The 14,741-nt window shown below is 36.0% G+C and overlaps 1 protein-coding gene across 1 annotated transcript in view; it reads right to left on the bottom strand.

Annotated features, from left to right (window-relative positions):
* LOC150100949 (meiosis-specific protein MEI4-like) overlaps nt 1–14,494 on the bottom strand; it is a 39,441-nt gene extending 24,947 nt beyond the window's left edge. The window contains exons 1-2 of the mRNA XM_090401941.1: nt 14,416–14,494; nt 9,928–10,179 (exon numbers count right to left, since the gene is read on the bottom strand). Of these exons, the coding sequence (XP_090258067.1) occupies nt 9,928–10,179; nt 14,416–14,494 (331 nt within the window). The remainder of the gene's footprint in view (nt 1–9,927; nt 10,180–14,415) is intronic.
* Between the last annotated feature and the right edge of the window lie 247 nt (nt 14,495–14,741).

Raw genomic sequence — 14,741 nt, 5'->3', positions numbered from 1 at the left:
AGATTTAATATATTATCTAAATTAATACTATACTATAGGATATAATTTCACATCTGACAAATTTTGACAATAAAAATTATATGATTTCAACCAAAATTGAAATGACATATAAATGTTAGTAAAGATTTCAAATATCAAGTGTCATTAAAACCCATCCACTTAAAGATGTTATGTGTAAAGAGAGACAGATGAATAAAACAACACTGAAAGATGCTCATTTAGTAAGAAACAACTGTAAAATGGTGGTTTCATAACAGCATTCTTGAATGGCAATACCATTTATTATCACAACAATTGTGATGTTGGAATAATTTTATTTTATGTAGTTTCATCATTAAAGTTGTCTTAATGAATCCAAGCTGATATGATTTGATAAATTTCAAGAGATCCTAAATACTAAATTTCACTAAATTCCCTTCCTGCTAGTGTGGAATTATTGTTATCAGTTCAAATCATTTTGCCAAATTTTACAATAAAACTGATCTGATCAGAGGAAATAAAGAAACTGAATCAAGTGAGCATCTTGTATATTCTAGAAGGTCATCCTAAATCATAAATTGGATTAAATTCTATCCAGCAAGAACAGGATTATTACTATACATAATTTCAGCACATTTTGTTATTTTGCATGGCTTAAATGAAATGAAAATTGTCCAAAAATCTTAATAGACTGCTTGACAATAAGGGTAAGGATTCCTTGCCCTTATTGTAAGGATTCCAAATAACTATTTCTAATCAATTTTTGTTTAAACCTGAATAAAAATTTATGCGACTGAATCCAGGAATAACTGAGTATGGACATACAGATCAAATCAATCTAATAGGAGAATGGGCATTTTGCACAATATATCTAAAATTTTTGTGTAGTATCTTTCTTCTGGTCACCTTTATTTCATCTAAAATGCCCTCATCACAACAATATCCATCAGTATCTGTTAGTGAATCAGTCCTTTCAGCTAATGAGCAAGTAATTCATTCTTGATTTCTCTATCTAAACACCTACAAGGACAATAGGAAAAGAGACCAAGACGATAGAGAAACGGAAGCACATAGGAAATGCGTATGTGTTGGAAAAATTATTTGCAAGTGTGAGTGAGGCAGCACATAATTTGCGCATTATTAGACACAGTGAAGTGGAAAAGGGTAAGAAATCAAAGAGAAGTATGATAGTTATGATTGACATAATAGCCAAGATGTGTAGCCATACTGGTTCCACAAACTCCAAACCTCTCAAGAGATCTTGAGTTTGTGAATAAAAGGATTAATTTAAGGGTAGGAAAGTGCTGCATGCAGAAGATGGTCTGCATCTAAGTAAATGACACTGTTAACTGGATAGAGTACTATTGAAAGGAGGAGAATTAATGATGTGCTGTGAATGTCTTATTATTATTACATGGACAACTGCATGGAGTCTGTAGACTCATCAAGAAAGGCCTTAAACATTATGACAAGTGCTATCCAACGAGCTTTTTAGCCACTTTCGCAACATGCCCTCTAAACATTAACTCCCTGTCCACCAACACTACCAAATTCCTGAAATTATCAATTTCTTGCAGTACAGTTCCATAAATATTGTACAAAGCTGATAATATTTTCACCCCAAAATGCATACATAATCTTACACTTTTCCACATTAAACTGATGTCTGTTCTCGTTTATCCATACTGCCAGTCTATTTAAATCATCCTGCAAAATTTTAACATTACCTTTACTGACTATTGCCCACCCAATTTTGCATCATCGGCAAACAAATGAATATTTCCTCTCAGATCATTTCCTATATCATTAATGTACAAATTAAATAGCAGTGACCCAAGTAGAGAGCCCTACAGCATGCCACTAGTCACAGACTTTCTGAAGGACACTACTCCTGAATAAACTCTATCTGTATCTCTCCATCAACCACCCTGTTATCCACTTCACCAACTTCATATCCATCCCCATTTGCTGCAATTTATTTATCAGAATTCCATGCCAAGTACTGCAAAGTCTAGCAGTATTACATTGTAACCATTACCTTTATCCAACTCAGCTGTCACAGTATTCAAAAAGGTGAGTAAGTTATTGAGACATGACCTACCTTTCACAAAACTGTATCTCCCCCCCCCCATACCCCCATATAGTATCCATTCCTTTCTACCCATTTCTGGATTTTTTCCTTAACCAACACAGATGCTACTCTGTGGATAATGTGCTACCTCAGTCTTGGCACCTCCTTTATTCAGTGCTGAAATGTAAATTAGACAATGTGGTCAAAGATGCTACCAACTTCCTAGCACCTTCTTATAATACTTGAGCTGGTATACCACTTATCCCATAGCTATATTCCCATGAAGGTATCATAATATCCTATGCACCTCCAGTTCATCCATCTCTATTTCCATATAAACACTTGCCTCTCTTCTCTTGTTAAGCAATATCTCCACCTGATATACAGTAGTCCTACCCCTCTTATTCATTGGGGGAGATACGTTCCAAGACCCCCAGTGGATACCTAAAACTGCAGATAGCACCAAACCTTATATATACATTGTTTTTTCCTATACATACATACATACCTATGATAAAGTTTAATTTATAAATTAAGCACAGTAAGAGGTTAACAACAATAACTAAAAATAAAATAGAACAATTATAACAATATACTATAATAAAAGTAATGTGAATGGAATCTTAGTAGCCTCCGCATACGATTTTTTTTTCTTTCCTTATGAAGTCGAGAACTTTCACCATTTCATTGAAAGGAAGAACTTTATGGATGCTCTTTGGCATATCCGAATTGCCAGCATCACTATTCTTGCATTTTGGGGCCATTATTAAGTAAAATAAGGGTTATTTAAACACAAGCACTGAGATACCACAACTGTCGATCTGATAACCGAGACAGCTTTAAGTGACTAATAGGCAGGTAGTATATACAGTACAGTGTGGATACACTGGACAAAGGGATGATTCATATCCCGGACTAATGGGCAGGTAATGTATACAGTACAGTGTGGATACACTGGACAAAGGGATGATTCATATCCCAAATGGGAAGGCATGAGATTTCATCATGCTACTCAGAATGATGTGCAATTTAAAACTTATGAATTGTTTATTTCTGGAATTTTTCCTTTTAATATTTTCAGACTGTGGTTGACCTTGGGTAACAAACTGCAGAAAGTGAACCCATGGATAACAGGGAACTACTGTACTCTTGCAAAGTGCTCACTTAGTAATTCAATTATTTTGTCTGCTTCAGTCACCTCTCTACCATCGGCATTCATCAAAATTATTTTTCCATGATTGTTCATCCTTTTACTTGTCACATACTGAAACAACTCTTTGGGATTATGTTTGTCCTGCACTGCTGATTTTCTCTCATACTCTAATTTTGCCTTTCTTATCATACTTGTCACCCTTAAGCTTTATATTGCTCATGTGCCTGTTCAAAGAGAAAGGTGACCAACAGGCACATAAGCCTGCTGGTCACCTTTCTCTTTGGATTCCCTTAACAAATTTTTCTTTCTTTCTTTCTTTTTTTTTTTTTTTTTTGTAACTCCTGCTTAATAATGCTATTCACTCATTTAACTCCCACTTGATTTAACCTCCTGACTCTGAGCATGCCTGCTGTTACTTCTCCCAAACACTCCTTTACCACCTCCCATGCATTATCAGCATCCAACCCTTGCAGTTTTCATGCCATGCCATTACTCCCAGCAGAGTTTGTCATACTTACCAGATACCTGTAATTCCATACATATCCCCCCCCCTTAACTAAAAATTCCATACATTTAGTCCCTACTCAGGTCAAGACCACATGATCACACTCATCAAGTGGTAGTAATGCGGTCATCTTGGTTACACATATGCTACCTCAGGTAAATATTCCTTTAACTGTGGAAATTCCATTTCCTTCCTCCCATATGTTCATTCCTTCTTCCAATCTATGTTCCCACAGGGAAGTCCTCCATAATAATTAATTGCCCTCCACTTACTAAGCAATTGCCAAACATACAATCTGCAAAATCCTTCATCCCCTCATCTATAGCAGCAACCAACTGTATATTTCGTCCTGTTGGACACTCATATACTTCAGTATAAGGGTGAGGGAGATGGAAAGTAAAGGGGAGACAAGAGCAAGATGTTCTGTACATAAGCCAGTATGAGAAGTATTAGAAATAAAAGGGCACTGGCTTGATCAAATCCACAAATCATTGGTATCAGTGAGAAGTGGTAACAGAAGATGGTATATTGCAGGAATATAACACAAGAACAATTAAAGAATGAACTAAATCAGACTGCATAAAAATGAAGATATTAGAAGAATTTAGTATTTATAATTTAAATTAAATATCAAGGAATATAGAGAGAAATGGAAAGAGCATTTATATAGGATGGAAAGATATCACTACCAAAAGAAATGGATAAATAGAGATCAAAGGGGAAAAGAGAGAGAGAAGAAGACCAGTTGCAAGATGAAAAGACCAGTGAAACCTAGACAAACAAATTGATGAGAAGAAGATACATATTCTTCTATCCATTAGGTATGTGATAAGAGTGTATTATAGGCCAGGAAACATAGAGGAAGGAAGTGATTATGAAATATTCTGGCACATGAGATTGGTGAGTGATAGCCATGATAATGATGGATGCTTAACTATGGAATGGAAGCATTAACTAGCTAAGCTGGAAAGAACATATATAAGGATTCTTTGTGATGTTTAGAGATAGCTACTTTACAGAACATACAATAGATGTAACATGGACAACATGCATCGTGGATTTAATAATAATGTCTCATACAGTTATACCAATGTTTATAACTATATGAGACATTGCTATTAAAACCTTATGTCAGGGGTAGTGGCTAGACAGGTGCAAACTTCACTGAGGAAAACATGTTAGAATTATAGAGAAGGACACTATTACTAACTCAAGCAACATACTAGTAACCTGCTATACCATCATGAGAAGTAGTGGCAGGAGGATATCAGTAGTGCCATTGGCATAATTTCATATGCCACTTTCCAATAGTAAATAAAAGGAGATTTGCTTAGTAGAGCAAAATTCTATAGTTAGCTAGTAGAAGAAAAGGTGAGTATAGAGGACTGGCCATAGTTTCTAAAGACAGCACCACATTGGTCATCAAAAGAAGATATTGCAGATATGTTCAGAAAGTATTCTGTCACTGTACTTCATGTTTTGGGAATTGGGAGTAGTTTTGAAAGAGTAGTCAAGAAAGCGGAGAATACACTGGACATAGACATTCATGCATGCAAAGTATTAGGAATAGTAAGTTTAATAGTAATAAGATTCTGGGACAGGATAAGATATTCTATATATATTTACAGAGTGGGCAAGGGAGCAGATATTGTCCCTTCTTGTTCAACAAGAGCCTGACAAAAGGATCAGTGTATTGGATTTTCTAGTTAGATATAGAATTCAAAACTAGACTGATGCGAATCTTTCTAGAGAAAAGCAGGTTTCGTTAAAAGATTTCCTGTTGCAGCAAACTAGTTAATTTTATAATAGGATGACAACTGTATTTGGCAGAAGAAATAACTATACAGTAATCTGCTTCTTTAATCATGAAAAATATTTAATAGAATATCATATAACAAATTCTGTTAAAATTGAGGGGGATGGAGATGAATGGTCAGTTGGAAGCATAGAGATATAGGGATGGTTAGCTAATAGACTTTGTTATTTTGATAATCTTGTGTGCAAAAGGATTGCTAATTGTGCTCTGTTAGTTCTCAACTGCTATAGCAATGGATATTAAGAGTTCCATATTAAGCTAAGTTGCAGACACAAGGCACTTTACAGGCTGTTGAATGGGTATAAATCCTTTATGCACTCAAGGATAATTTTTTTTATTATTTTATTATTATTATCTGACATTACGAGGAAGTTGGAACTCATCAACAGAGAGAATGGGCTATACATCACTCAAACCAGCTGCCATACCTTCCCTTAAACTCATTCACACTAGATGCGCTCAACTTCTTCAAAAGGCAAACTGTTCTACTCACCACTCTATGAGAGAAAAATCTAGCTCTTACTCCTTTCTTAACTGTGAACAAACTTAATTTCCATAGATGACCATGTGTTCTCTCCCATTTTCCATACAATGAAAAATTTCATGAGATGAAGAGAACACCACCTTGTTTTCTTCTAAGAATGAAAAAGAAAGAAAAATGGAGTTATTCTCCAACTTTAAATACTTTGATAAGATTACATCTGGACTACTGTATATAGAAATGATCTTTTCAGCTCCTTCTGGATCATAGCATAAAACTCTGCATAAGAGAACAGAATGAGGGAATCTAGCCTTTGAAGTCTGAGGAACAGCCAGAGGAGGAGTGGAGATATGTTACAAAAATGGCAGCAGTAAAGAAGCATACGCCAGAAAGGTGGAAGGTTTCAACTCAGAAATCAAGCTTCTCTGTGGACTTTTTGCAGTGGATGTTCTATAACAACTGTTACATGCATGTGTCCAAAAATGTTCAATATTTATGGAGCATTAGGTTAAATAAGAAGAAGGAACATATTATAGTGTGAGAAGTGTCGCACACACTATATAAAAGGTATAAAGGGCATTCCAAAAATGAAAACAGTATCACCAAGAGTAATCAGAAAATCGATGGAAGTGCTAGCAACAATAGTAAGAAGTAACATGGAAGAGTTTAGGCAAGAATAATGAAAATGAAAAGTCAGATTAAACATATAGAGAAGGAAACTGAATGTTTAAAAAAAAAGAAATTAAATAATGTAAATGAAAAGGTTATAGGAAGAAGCAAGTATCTAAAGATGATGTGGCATTATATGGTGATGCAATCATTAAAGGTGTGGTATATAAGACATGTTTATCAGGTGGTACACCGAAACAAATATCATATGCTTTGCATAGAAGGAAGGAACAAGTGTCAAAATTAGTGGTTAGTGATAAAGGGATTTGAAGAAGATGTTGCAGGAAATTAAGAAAATAATAGTCATTATGAAAGTAGTTTGCTGCCCAGATATGATAGTAATAGTGAGCTGAGAAGGAGAGCAATAATACTGAATGCCAAGATAGCTGAACTGTGTCTGGCAAAGAGGGTTTTCAATTTGTGAATGTATGGAATGAATTTGAAGGTAAGTTAGAATGGTTCAAAGCTGATGGATTGCATTTGAATGGGTATGGTGTTGGACATTTCGAGTGATTGTTGTTTACAAAGGGCACACGGAGTTTATACAAAATGAGCATCACTAAGAGTTAGAAAGAGGTTGAGGAGCAGGAAGATGGAAGGATAGGAAGAAGATGGATACAAAAGTGAGGAAGTGATTATGGCAGAGCAGAGTGATGCAGTGCAAAAAAGTAGATGCTGTCACCTGTTGGTGAGATTTATCATGAGGTATATTGGTTTGGAAAGTAATCAAATAGGAAAAAGTTGTTATCAAAAGGGTACATATGTGGAACTACAAGGTGAGTAATTATGAGAAGCTCGGTAGTTAACTGACATCAATACATTGGGTTGATGAGTTGTGCAAGAAAGATGCTGACGGTGCATGGGAAATTATAAGGCAGTATCTGACACATGTAATGCATAACAGCATACCAACAGTTCAGCAAATAAACAGAGTAGGAGTGAGATCGATAAACAGTACATGAATTGAAGCAAGCAGTGTAATAAAAGAAATTGTTAATGAAGAGTTACAAGACAGTTTGTAGTGAACAGATGTACGAAGAATATAAACTGCATGCCAGAAAAGTGACAAACATGGTTAAAAAAGAAAAAGTAGAATGTGAGAGAAGATTGGCCAGTAAGGTCAAAGTTAATCCAAGGGAATTTTTCTGCTATCTGGCAAGCAAGAGGAAAAATACTTATGGAAAGTTGTTCCTGGTAGATAGTTATGGTAGCAGAGTGGGAGTGATAGAGCAGAATTATGTAATGAACAATTCATCAGTGCATATCATACTGATTCGAATGATGCTATGAACATGTAGAAGGGAAGCAAGTATTAGGATAATTAAAGGTGAGACTCAGAGGTGTATCAGGTGTTGCTTAGGTTAGATGTTAAGGTTATAGGAATGGATAATATATCACCACATGTTTTTAAAGAAGGTAAAAAAAGTTAGCCATGCTCTTGATCTGGTAATTTAATGTAAGTCTTGTAGTGGGGAAGGTTCCTAAGGAGTGGAAAGAAGGTAAAATAGTTCCTTTCTACAAGCATGGTTCTAGAACAAAAGTTTCTAATTATAGCCTAGTCTGTATATCTGCAGTTGTGGTCAAAGTGTTGGAGAAATTGGTTTAGTAATAGAATAAAGGATTGAGTTGATGGACATAAGATTCTCAATGATAGTCAGCATGGGTTTATGAAATGCAGGTCTTTGTTTTAGCAATCTTCTTACATTTTGGGATAAGATGAATGTGTTGAATAAGGGAGATTCATATACAGTAATTTTCTTGGACTATGCAAAGGTATTTGATAGAGTACCATGATGGATTGGTGTATCAACTGCAGATGATGCTAAAATTTAGTTTCCTAGTTTTGATTTGTATGCAGAAAACTAGATAGGGTCTAAAGATGAATAACCAAAGTGATGTTGGGACTCTGGAGTGTTAGTTATGCAGTGCGATTGAGGGAATGTGGATTAGAGTGTTTGGTGGATGGGAGGAAAAGAAGAGACATGATAGAGACCTTCAAGTTAGTTAAGGGATTCTACCAGATAAATACATAAGGAATTATGAAAAGAGTTGAGGTTAAGATGGGAAGAACAGAGATCATCCCTAGAAGTTCTATAAATATGTGGTAAAGAAGGGTGTGAGAAGTATATTTTTTTATGTGGAGAGTTTTTGGGGAGGAATGCATTACCAGAGTGTACTGTGAATGCAGGGAGTGTAAATAACTTCAAAGTTCAATATGATAGACATGTTGTTGGTTGAATGGGCCTCCCACAATGAGTCTACTGAATCCATGGAGGTTACTGTAATAACCTGTATGTTTGTGTCATAATAATAATATGACAGAAACATAGAGGTTAATAAGGGGTATCATATGGTATAGATATAAGTGACATTCTGCAGCTTATGGAGGTTGGGGTAAAATTTGTTTCTTTTCATGGTGATTATTTAGTGTGTAAAATGGGCTATTGCTTGAAGTTTGAGTGTGAGTTCAGTGAATATGTTCAAAGAGAGATATGACAGGTATTTAAATATGACTAACTAAAAGAGACTCTCTCTCTCAATTTGTTCTTGAAATGCCTGGAGGAGTCCTCACATTAATAGTAGTAGCAGTGGCATTGCTAGAGCTTTTGCCACCCGGGGCTGTCCCTGAGTTTGCAGCCCTCTCAATACAGACCAAAAACACTACAAAAAGTCAAAATAATGTATAGGGTAAGTTTCAAAGTGCCGCCTGAGGGGGGGGACCCCCCTCCCCAGCTACGCCACTGAGTAGTAGTAGTAATAAAAACAGTAAATTCAAGGGAGTGAAATCAAGTTAATCAAGTTAAATCAAGAAATTAGATTTCACTCAAGGGAGTGAAATCTAATCAAGTTAAATCAAGTGAAATCAAGTTGTTCTTGTGAACTGTTACAAATGACCAGAGTGAGCAGACTGTGGGCTTCAAAGTTGGACAAACAAATAAAGAAGTGCAGGCTGATATGATATATAATATGGAAAACAGGGTCATCCCCTGATAATTTGAGATCATCCCTAGTAAGAATGTGCAAAAAAACGTGCAAGATCTAGATTTTTTTTTTTTCTTCCCATAGTGCACAGTGAGCAAGTTGGAATAGGTTGCCAATGGAAGCTGTGCACATCTTCAGTGAATGTGCTCAAGAAGTACAATAGGCATTTAGGTGTTATGTGAGTTACAAACCTATCCCTTGGTGAGTCATTTGACTCCATAGAGGTACATACAATAATATGATAATAATTGTGACAATGCAGAATACTTACCAGTTAATAGATCCTTATCCCCACTAACATTACCACCTTTCATTTGAAATAATCCAATCTTCTGCTTCAGATTTAATATTTCACGTTCTAGGTCTTGACATTTCATTTTCCACTTCTCTTGTGTATTTCTTAATTTATCAGCCAGCTGCCATGTATATTCCACACTTGTCATTCCACTAGGAGTGTTGCGGATGATAGCAAAAGCTAAAGCCAGTTTTGTTCTCATTATCCATGGACTCACTGATAAATTGACTAAAATGATATATAACAGAATAATTAATTACCATATCCAATTTAATTCCCTAAGTTTATTAAAATATGGACTAATACTGTTTTTGTTATGCTTTTTTTATTAGTTTGGTTTTGATTAGACTTACATTTAACATACAGATTTCACATATGGGAATATTAGAATTACTATCACAAGGCCTCCCTGGAGTCAATAAAAGATTTATCATGAGAGATCCTTGCTATAAAACGTATTCATCAAAGCTATAAACTCATTCAATATTTTTACACTTTCTACATTCACATGCAATGGATTACACTTGACTCACCACCATGACCGAATAAACCTGCTCCTCACCCCCCTGGCCTACATCACAAGTTCTAAGGAAGGCTATTATCTCACTTCACTTTATGACAATATTTTGTCTGCAATAATTTTGTTAGCTTAACACAGACAAGATTGATGCCCTTTCCAACTTATGTCTCAATCACATTATTCTTCCTATCCACCTTATGCTTTGAGAATGTTACTTCTTCAACCTGTCCTTATATCCAATTTCCAGGAACCTGACATCTCAGTCACTCTTCTTTGAACTTTTTCCAAAACCCCTTTATCTCATTGAAAAATTACTAAATTTGCACGGTAGTCTAAATGTTGCTTGACCAGGGCAGTCTTGTATAATAGAGAACCTTTTTTGTACCTGTCAATGTCCTCATTATTGCCATAATCTGTTGTCATCCACAGATCCAGCAATGTGACACTTAAATTTCAAGCTCCTATCTACCATTACCACCACCATAAATTAAAGATACTAAGAAATTATATACTTGGTGTAATCCTTTATTCAAGTGTAAGCAAACAAAGTTTGCACCTGAAATATAATCATGACAGGGCAACTCGTATATAGGAGCTAATGACTTCACATCACTTGCCTTAGTATCCCATAATGCATAGCATTATGGGAAGGGTCACTACCCAGACCAGTTTCGACCTTTATTGAGGTTTCATCAGTGGGAGCCCAGTTTCGACCTTTATTGAGGTTTCATCAGTGGGAGCCAGACCCACAGGTGATACCAAGGTTGCAGTAATGATGAAGAAGTCATATTTCTGGGATGTTTTGGAGGTGTAGGAGAGGAATGCATTGTTGTCCTCACAGTATTAGCATAATGTCCACGACATTATGCTAATACTGTGAGGACAACACTGCAGATTATGGAAATGAGCAGAGGACATTTTGTAGAAGTAAGGATGTTATGGTTCCCTTGTATAAAGCTTTGATCAGGCCACATATGGATTACTATGCACAAATTTAGTTACCTGGTTTTCAAAAAGATGAAGATTTATTGGAAAAGGTCCAGAGACAATTGACTAAGGTGGTTTCTGATCTCTGGAATGTGGACTATGAGGAAAGATTGAGAAAATGCAAATTACACCTAGTGAATAGAAGGAAGAGGGGAGACATGATCTAGACCAGTGGTGCACCCAGAGGGGGGGGGGAGGGCAAGGAGCCCTGGCCCCTCCAAAGAAAAGAAAAAAAAAACACTAGAAAATTTTCCAAAAATCTTTTCCTAATTAAAATTTCATTTTTTTATTTATGTTGTGGCATGTCTTCTATTTCTATACTACTTATGAATTAGCAATCATTGCAGATGCTCAGTCATAGGTCGTATGTGATGCATAGTGGGGATACTCAAATCATCTACTCAACTCGGGGCCCCCCTGCCCCAAAGTTAAATCCTGAGTGTGCTACTGATCTAGACATATAATTTAGTAAGAAGTAATTACCATGTTAGCATGGATGAGATTTTTCATGGAATATCTGGAGACAGGGAGAATGAGAAGCCATCCCTGGAAGCTGTATAAGGTGGGTGTGAGCAAGGTGGTGAGAAGTCGATTTTTTGCAATGGAGAGTGGTGGGTGATTGGAATGCATTACCTGAGAGTGTGGTGAGTGCAGAGACAGTGAATGCATTTAAGTCAATGTACGATGAGCTGTTCATATGAGAGTGAGACCTCCACCGATGTGTCTCTTGAATCCATGGCGATCTGTTGATGATGATAATATAAATAAAATGTGACATTGCAGAAAAAAAAAAAAAAAAGATGGATGGATAGATGAAACTCAGATGCCAACCTGGTTGGTCCAGTTGGCAGTTCTTTCCACTCACCAATTCTACTGTACACATAGATGTTTATGAATGTCTTTCAGTGGTAAATAATTTATATTGTGTATTGCGAGGCCCACCACAACAATCGCATGCTTATTGGAATTCTGAAATGGATTGAAAGAAATTGCATGTTTGATCATTAAAACAAGGTTTTTGGATTATGCAAGCTGTTTGCACACAACCGTACTAATGTATGATAGGTTAGTAACCTTTGATTGGGGGGGAGGATTCATATTCATTCGAAGAACCAATGGGAAAACCAATGAAATTTAAGTATATACAACTTTTTTTCCTAAAGTAAAATACTGAGGAATTTCCGATGTTGAATGCATCGTGAATCATTTTAAATCGCTAAAAGTAAATGGCTCTTTATTCGATACCATGGATGATTATATACAGGTTTTAATTCACTTAAGAAAGGGGAATGATCATTCCACAATATAACAGTAACAGAAGTACTCAGCATTCATGCCAGAATATCAAGGATTTTCACTCTATCTCTCGCAATATGTAAGACGATTTCGATTTTCGTTATGACATGAGAGAAATATTCATGACTTTTCAAACTGAGGATGAATTATTTAAATGACAGATTCATTATATGGCACAACATTATGCACACATAATGCATTTTGTAGTAGCTTCGATCCAATATGAACAACTAATTTCTCTCTCGTTCTCCGTTCTTCCAGATATAAGTAGGCCAGCCCACAATGAGAATTGGTTAGGTATTAAGCACCTCAGTTTCATAGGCCAGTATCTTCCTAATATACGGTATGAGGTGGAACAAATATACAGTAAAAAAAAATGAATTTCAATAAACAATCTGTAAATAGAAATTAAAAACTAAGAGACATTCTTCAACAAGAGATTATTATTATGTGACATCTCCAAGGAGTCCAAAGACTCATCAAGGGAAGGTACCAACTCTACAACTGTTGGTCTCCGCCACTTAAACCAACAACTACAGCAAACTGCAACTATCATCATCATCTACATCACCGTCATCTACTGCTCACCACCAATAGCATTTTTGTCTGTAAATTACATGTGTTCTCAACACCGATTTATCTGTATGAGGGATAAAAAAAAACTCAAGTTTCCAGGAGGATTAGTAAAAAAAAAAAAAAAAAAAAAACTAAAAGATATAAAAGTATATTCCATAATTTAGTAAGGAATCATTTTACCTATAGTTCTTAATCCAACATTTGTGCGCTCACAGAAGTAACATATTTCTGCCTACGTAGCCTAAAAAAAAAAAAAAAAAAAATCAGCTAGCGCCTTTTTATTCCCGTATACGGGGAGTAGGCGAGGCCATTTAGCCCTATCTAACTTTTGGAGACTGAGTGGGCAGTTCAATCTCCACTGGTACCAATCAGAGATAGATGGCCCAAGGCTATCACTAATTAAGCGGTACTCAGTGAAGAGAGACGGCTCAAATGTGCCGCCATCTCGTGGTCCCTAACCTTAACAGAATATATTTAATGTCTGAAATAATGTGGGTTCTACGGTCGATTTTCTTGAGTTTACAGAACGAAAAACCCGAGTTTCCGGGAGGAAAAACCTGCTTGCCCGTGCCAGAGATCGACTAACTCAGGAACCAGGCGAAAAAAGCTTAGAAAAATTTCCTCTAGTCGCCGACTAGACTCGAAACCAAGCTTCCTTCGTGCGGCCAAGCGCCGTGGTTGGCAAACGCCACATCCACTGAGCTACACAGGCTCTCCTACGTAGCCTAGGATGTTATTAACTTTACTTTCTAATGAACAAAACGTCATCACAAATGGATTCATGACCGCTATTCGAATATTCATCCTTACTTGAATTATATAAACCAATGATCTCGCTGAAATTTCAAGGAATTAATGGGTTCGGTTGAAGAACTCATATAACTATATACCTAGATTCAGAGTATCGTGCTTATGCAACGTGCGTGTATTCTTATGTAAAGATATCCAATATCAAAATCGTATCCTAGAAATCCAATTTTACATCGTTTCAGGCTATAAACAATTTTTGTATAGTATTTTAAAATAACTCTTCAATGGTTATGCTACCTCAATGATGGTATTTATGTAATAAAATAATTTCCTACCTTCATAAGTATCGTCATCCAACATAATAATTTCAGGAGTACTGTCATTAGATCCAATTTCATAAAGATATTCACACATGTTAATTAAAGACGAAAGGAGAAACGTCCTGTTTTATCAGTCCTCGATAAATTTAGTTTACATTCTAGAATTTCTGGCATCAGTAGTGACACCGGACAGAAAATTAATTATACAAACAAAATTAATTAAATGCTTATTTAATAACTTCATCTATCATGTAACAAAGTGCATCAATCTCCACACACACACACACACATTCGCGCACAATTTCTGCAAGTGCGTGAGGATGAAGAGTGGTATGCAATGA

Source organism: Typopeltis vanoorti, chromosome 12 (genome assembly GCF_054136105.1).
Source record: "Typopeltis vanoorti isolate ZY-2024b chromosome 12, IOZ_Tvanoo_1.0, whole genome shotgun sequence".
NCBI lineage: Eukaryota > Metazoa > Arthropoda > Arachnida > Uropygi > Thelyphonidae > Typopeltis > Typopeltis vanoorti.
This window is presented reverse-complemented; position numbering and strand designations above follow the sequence as displayed.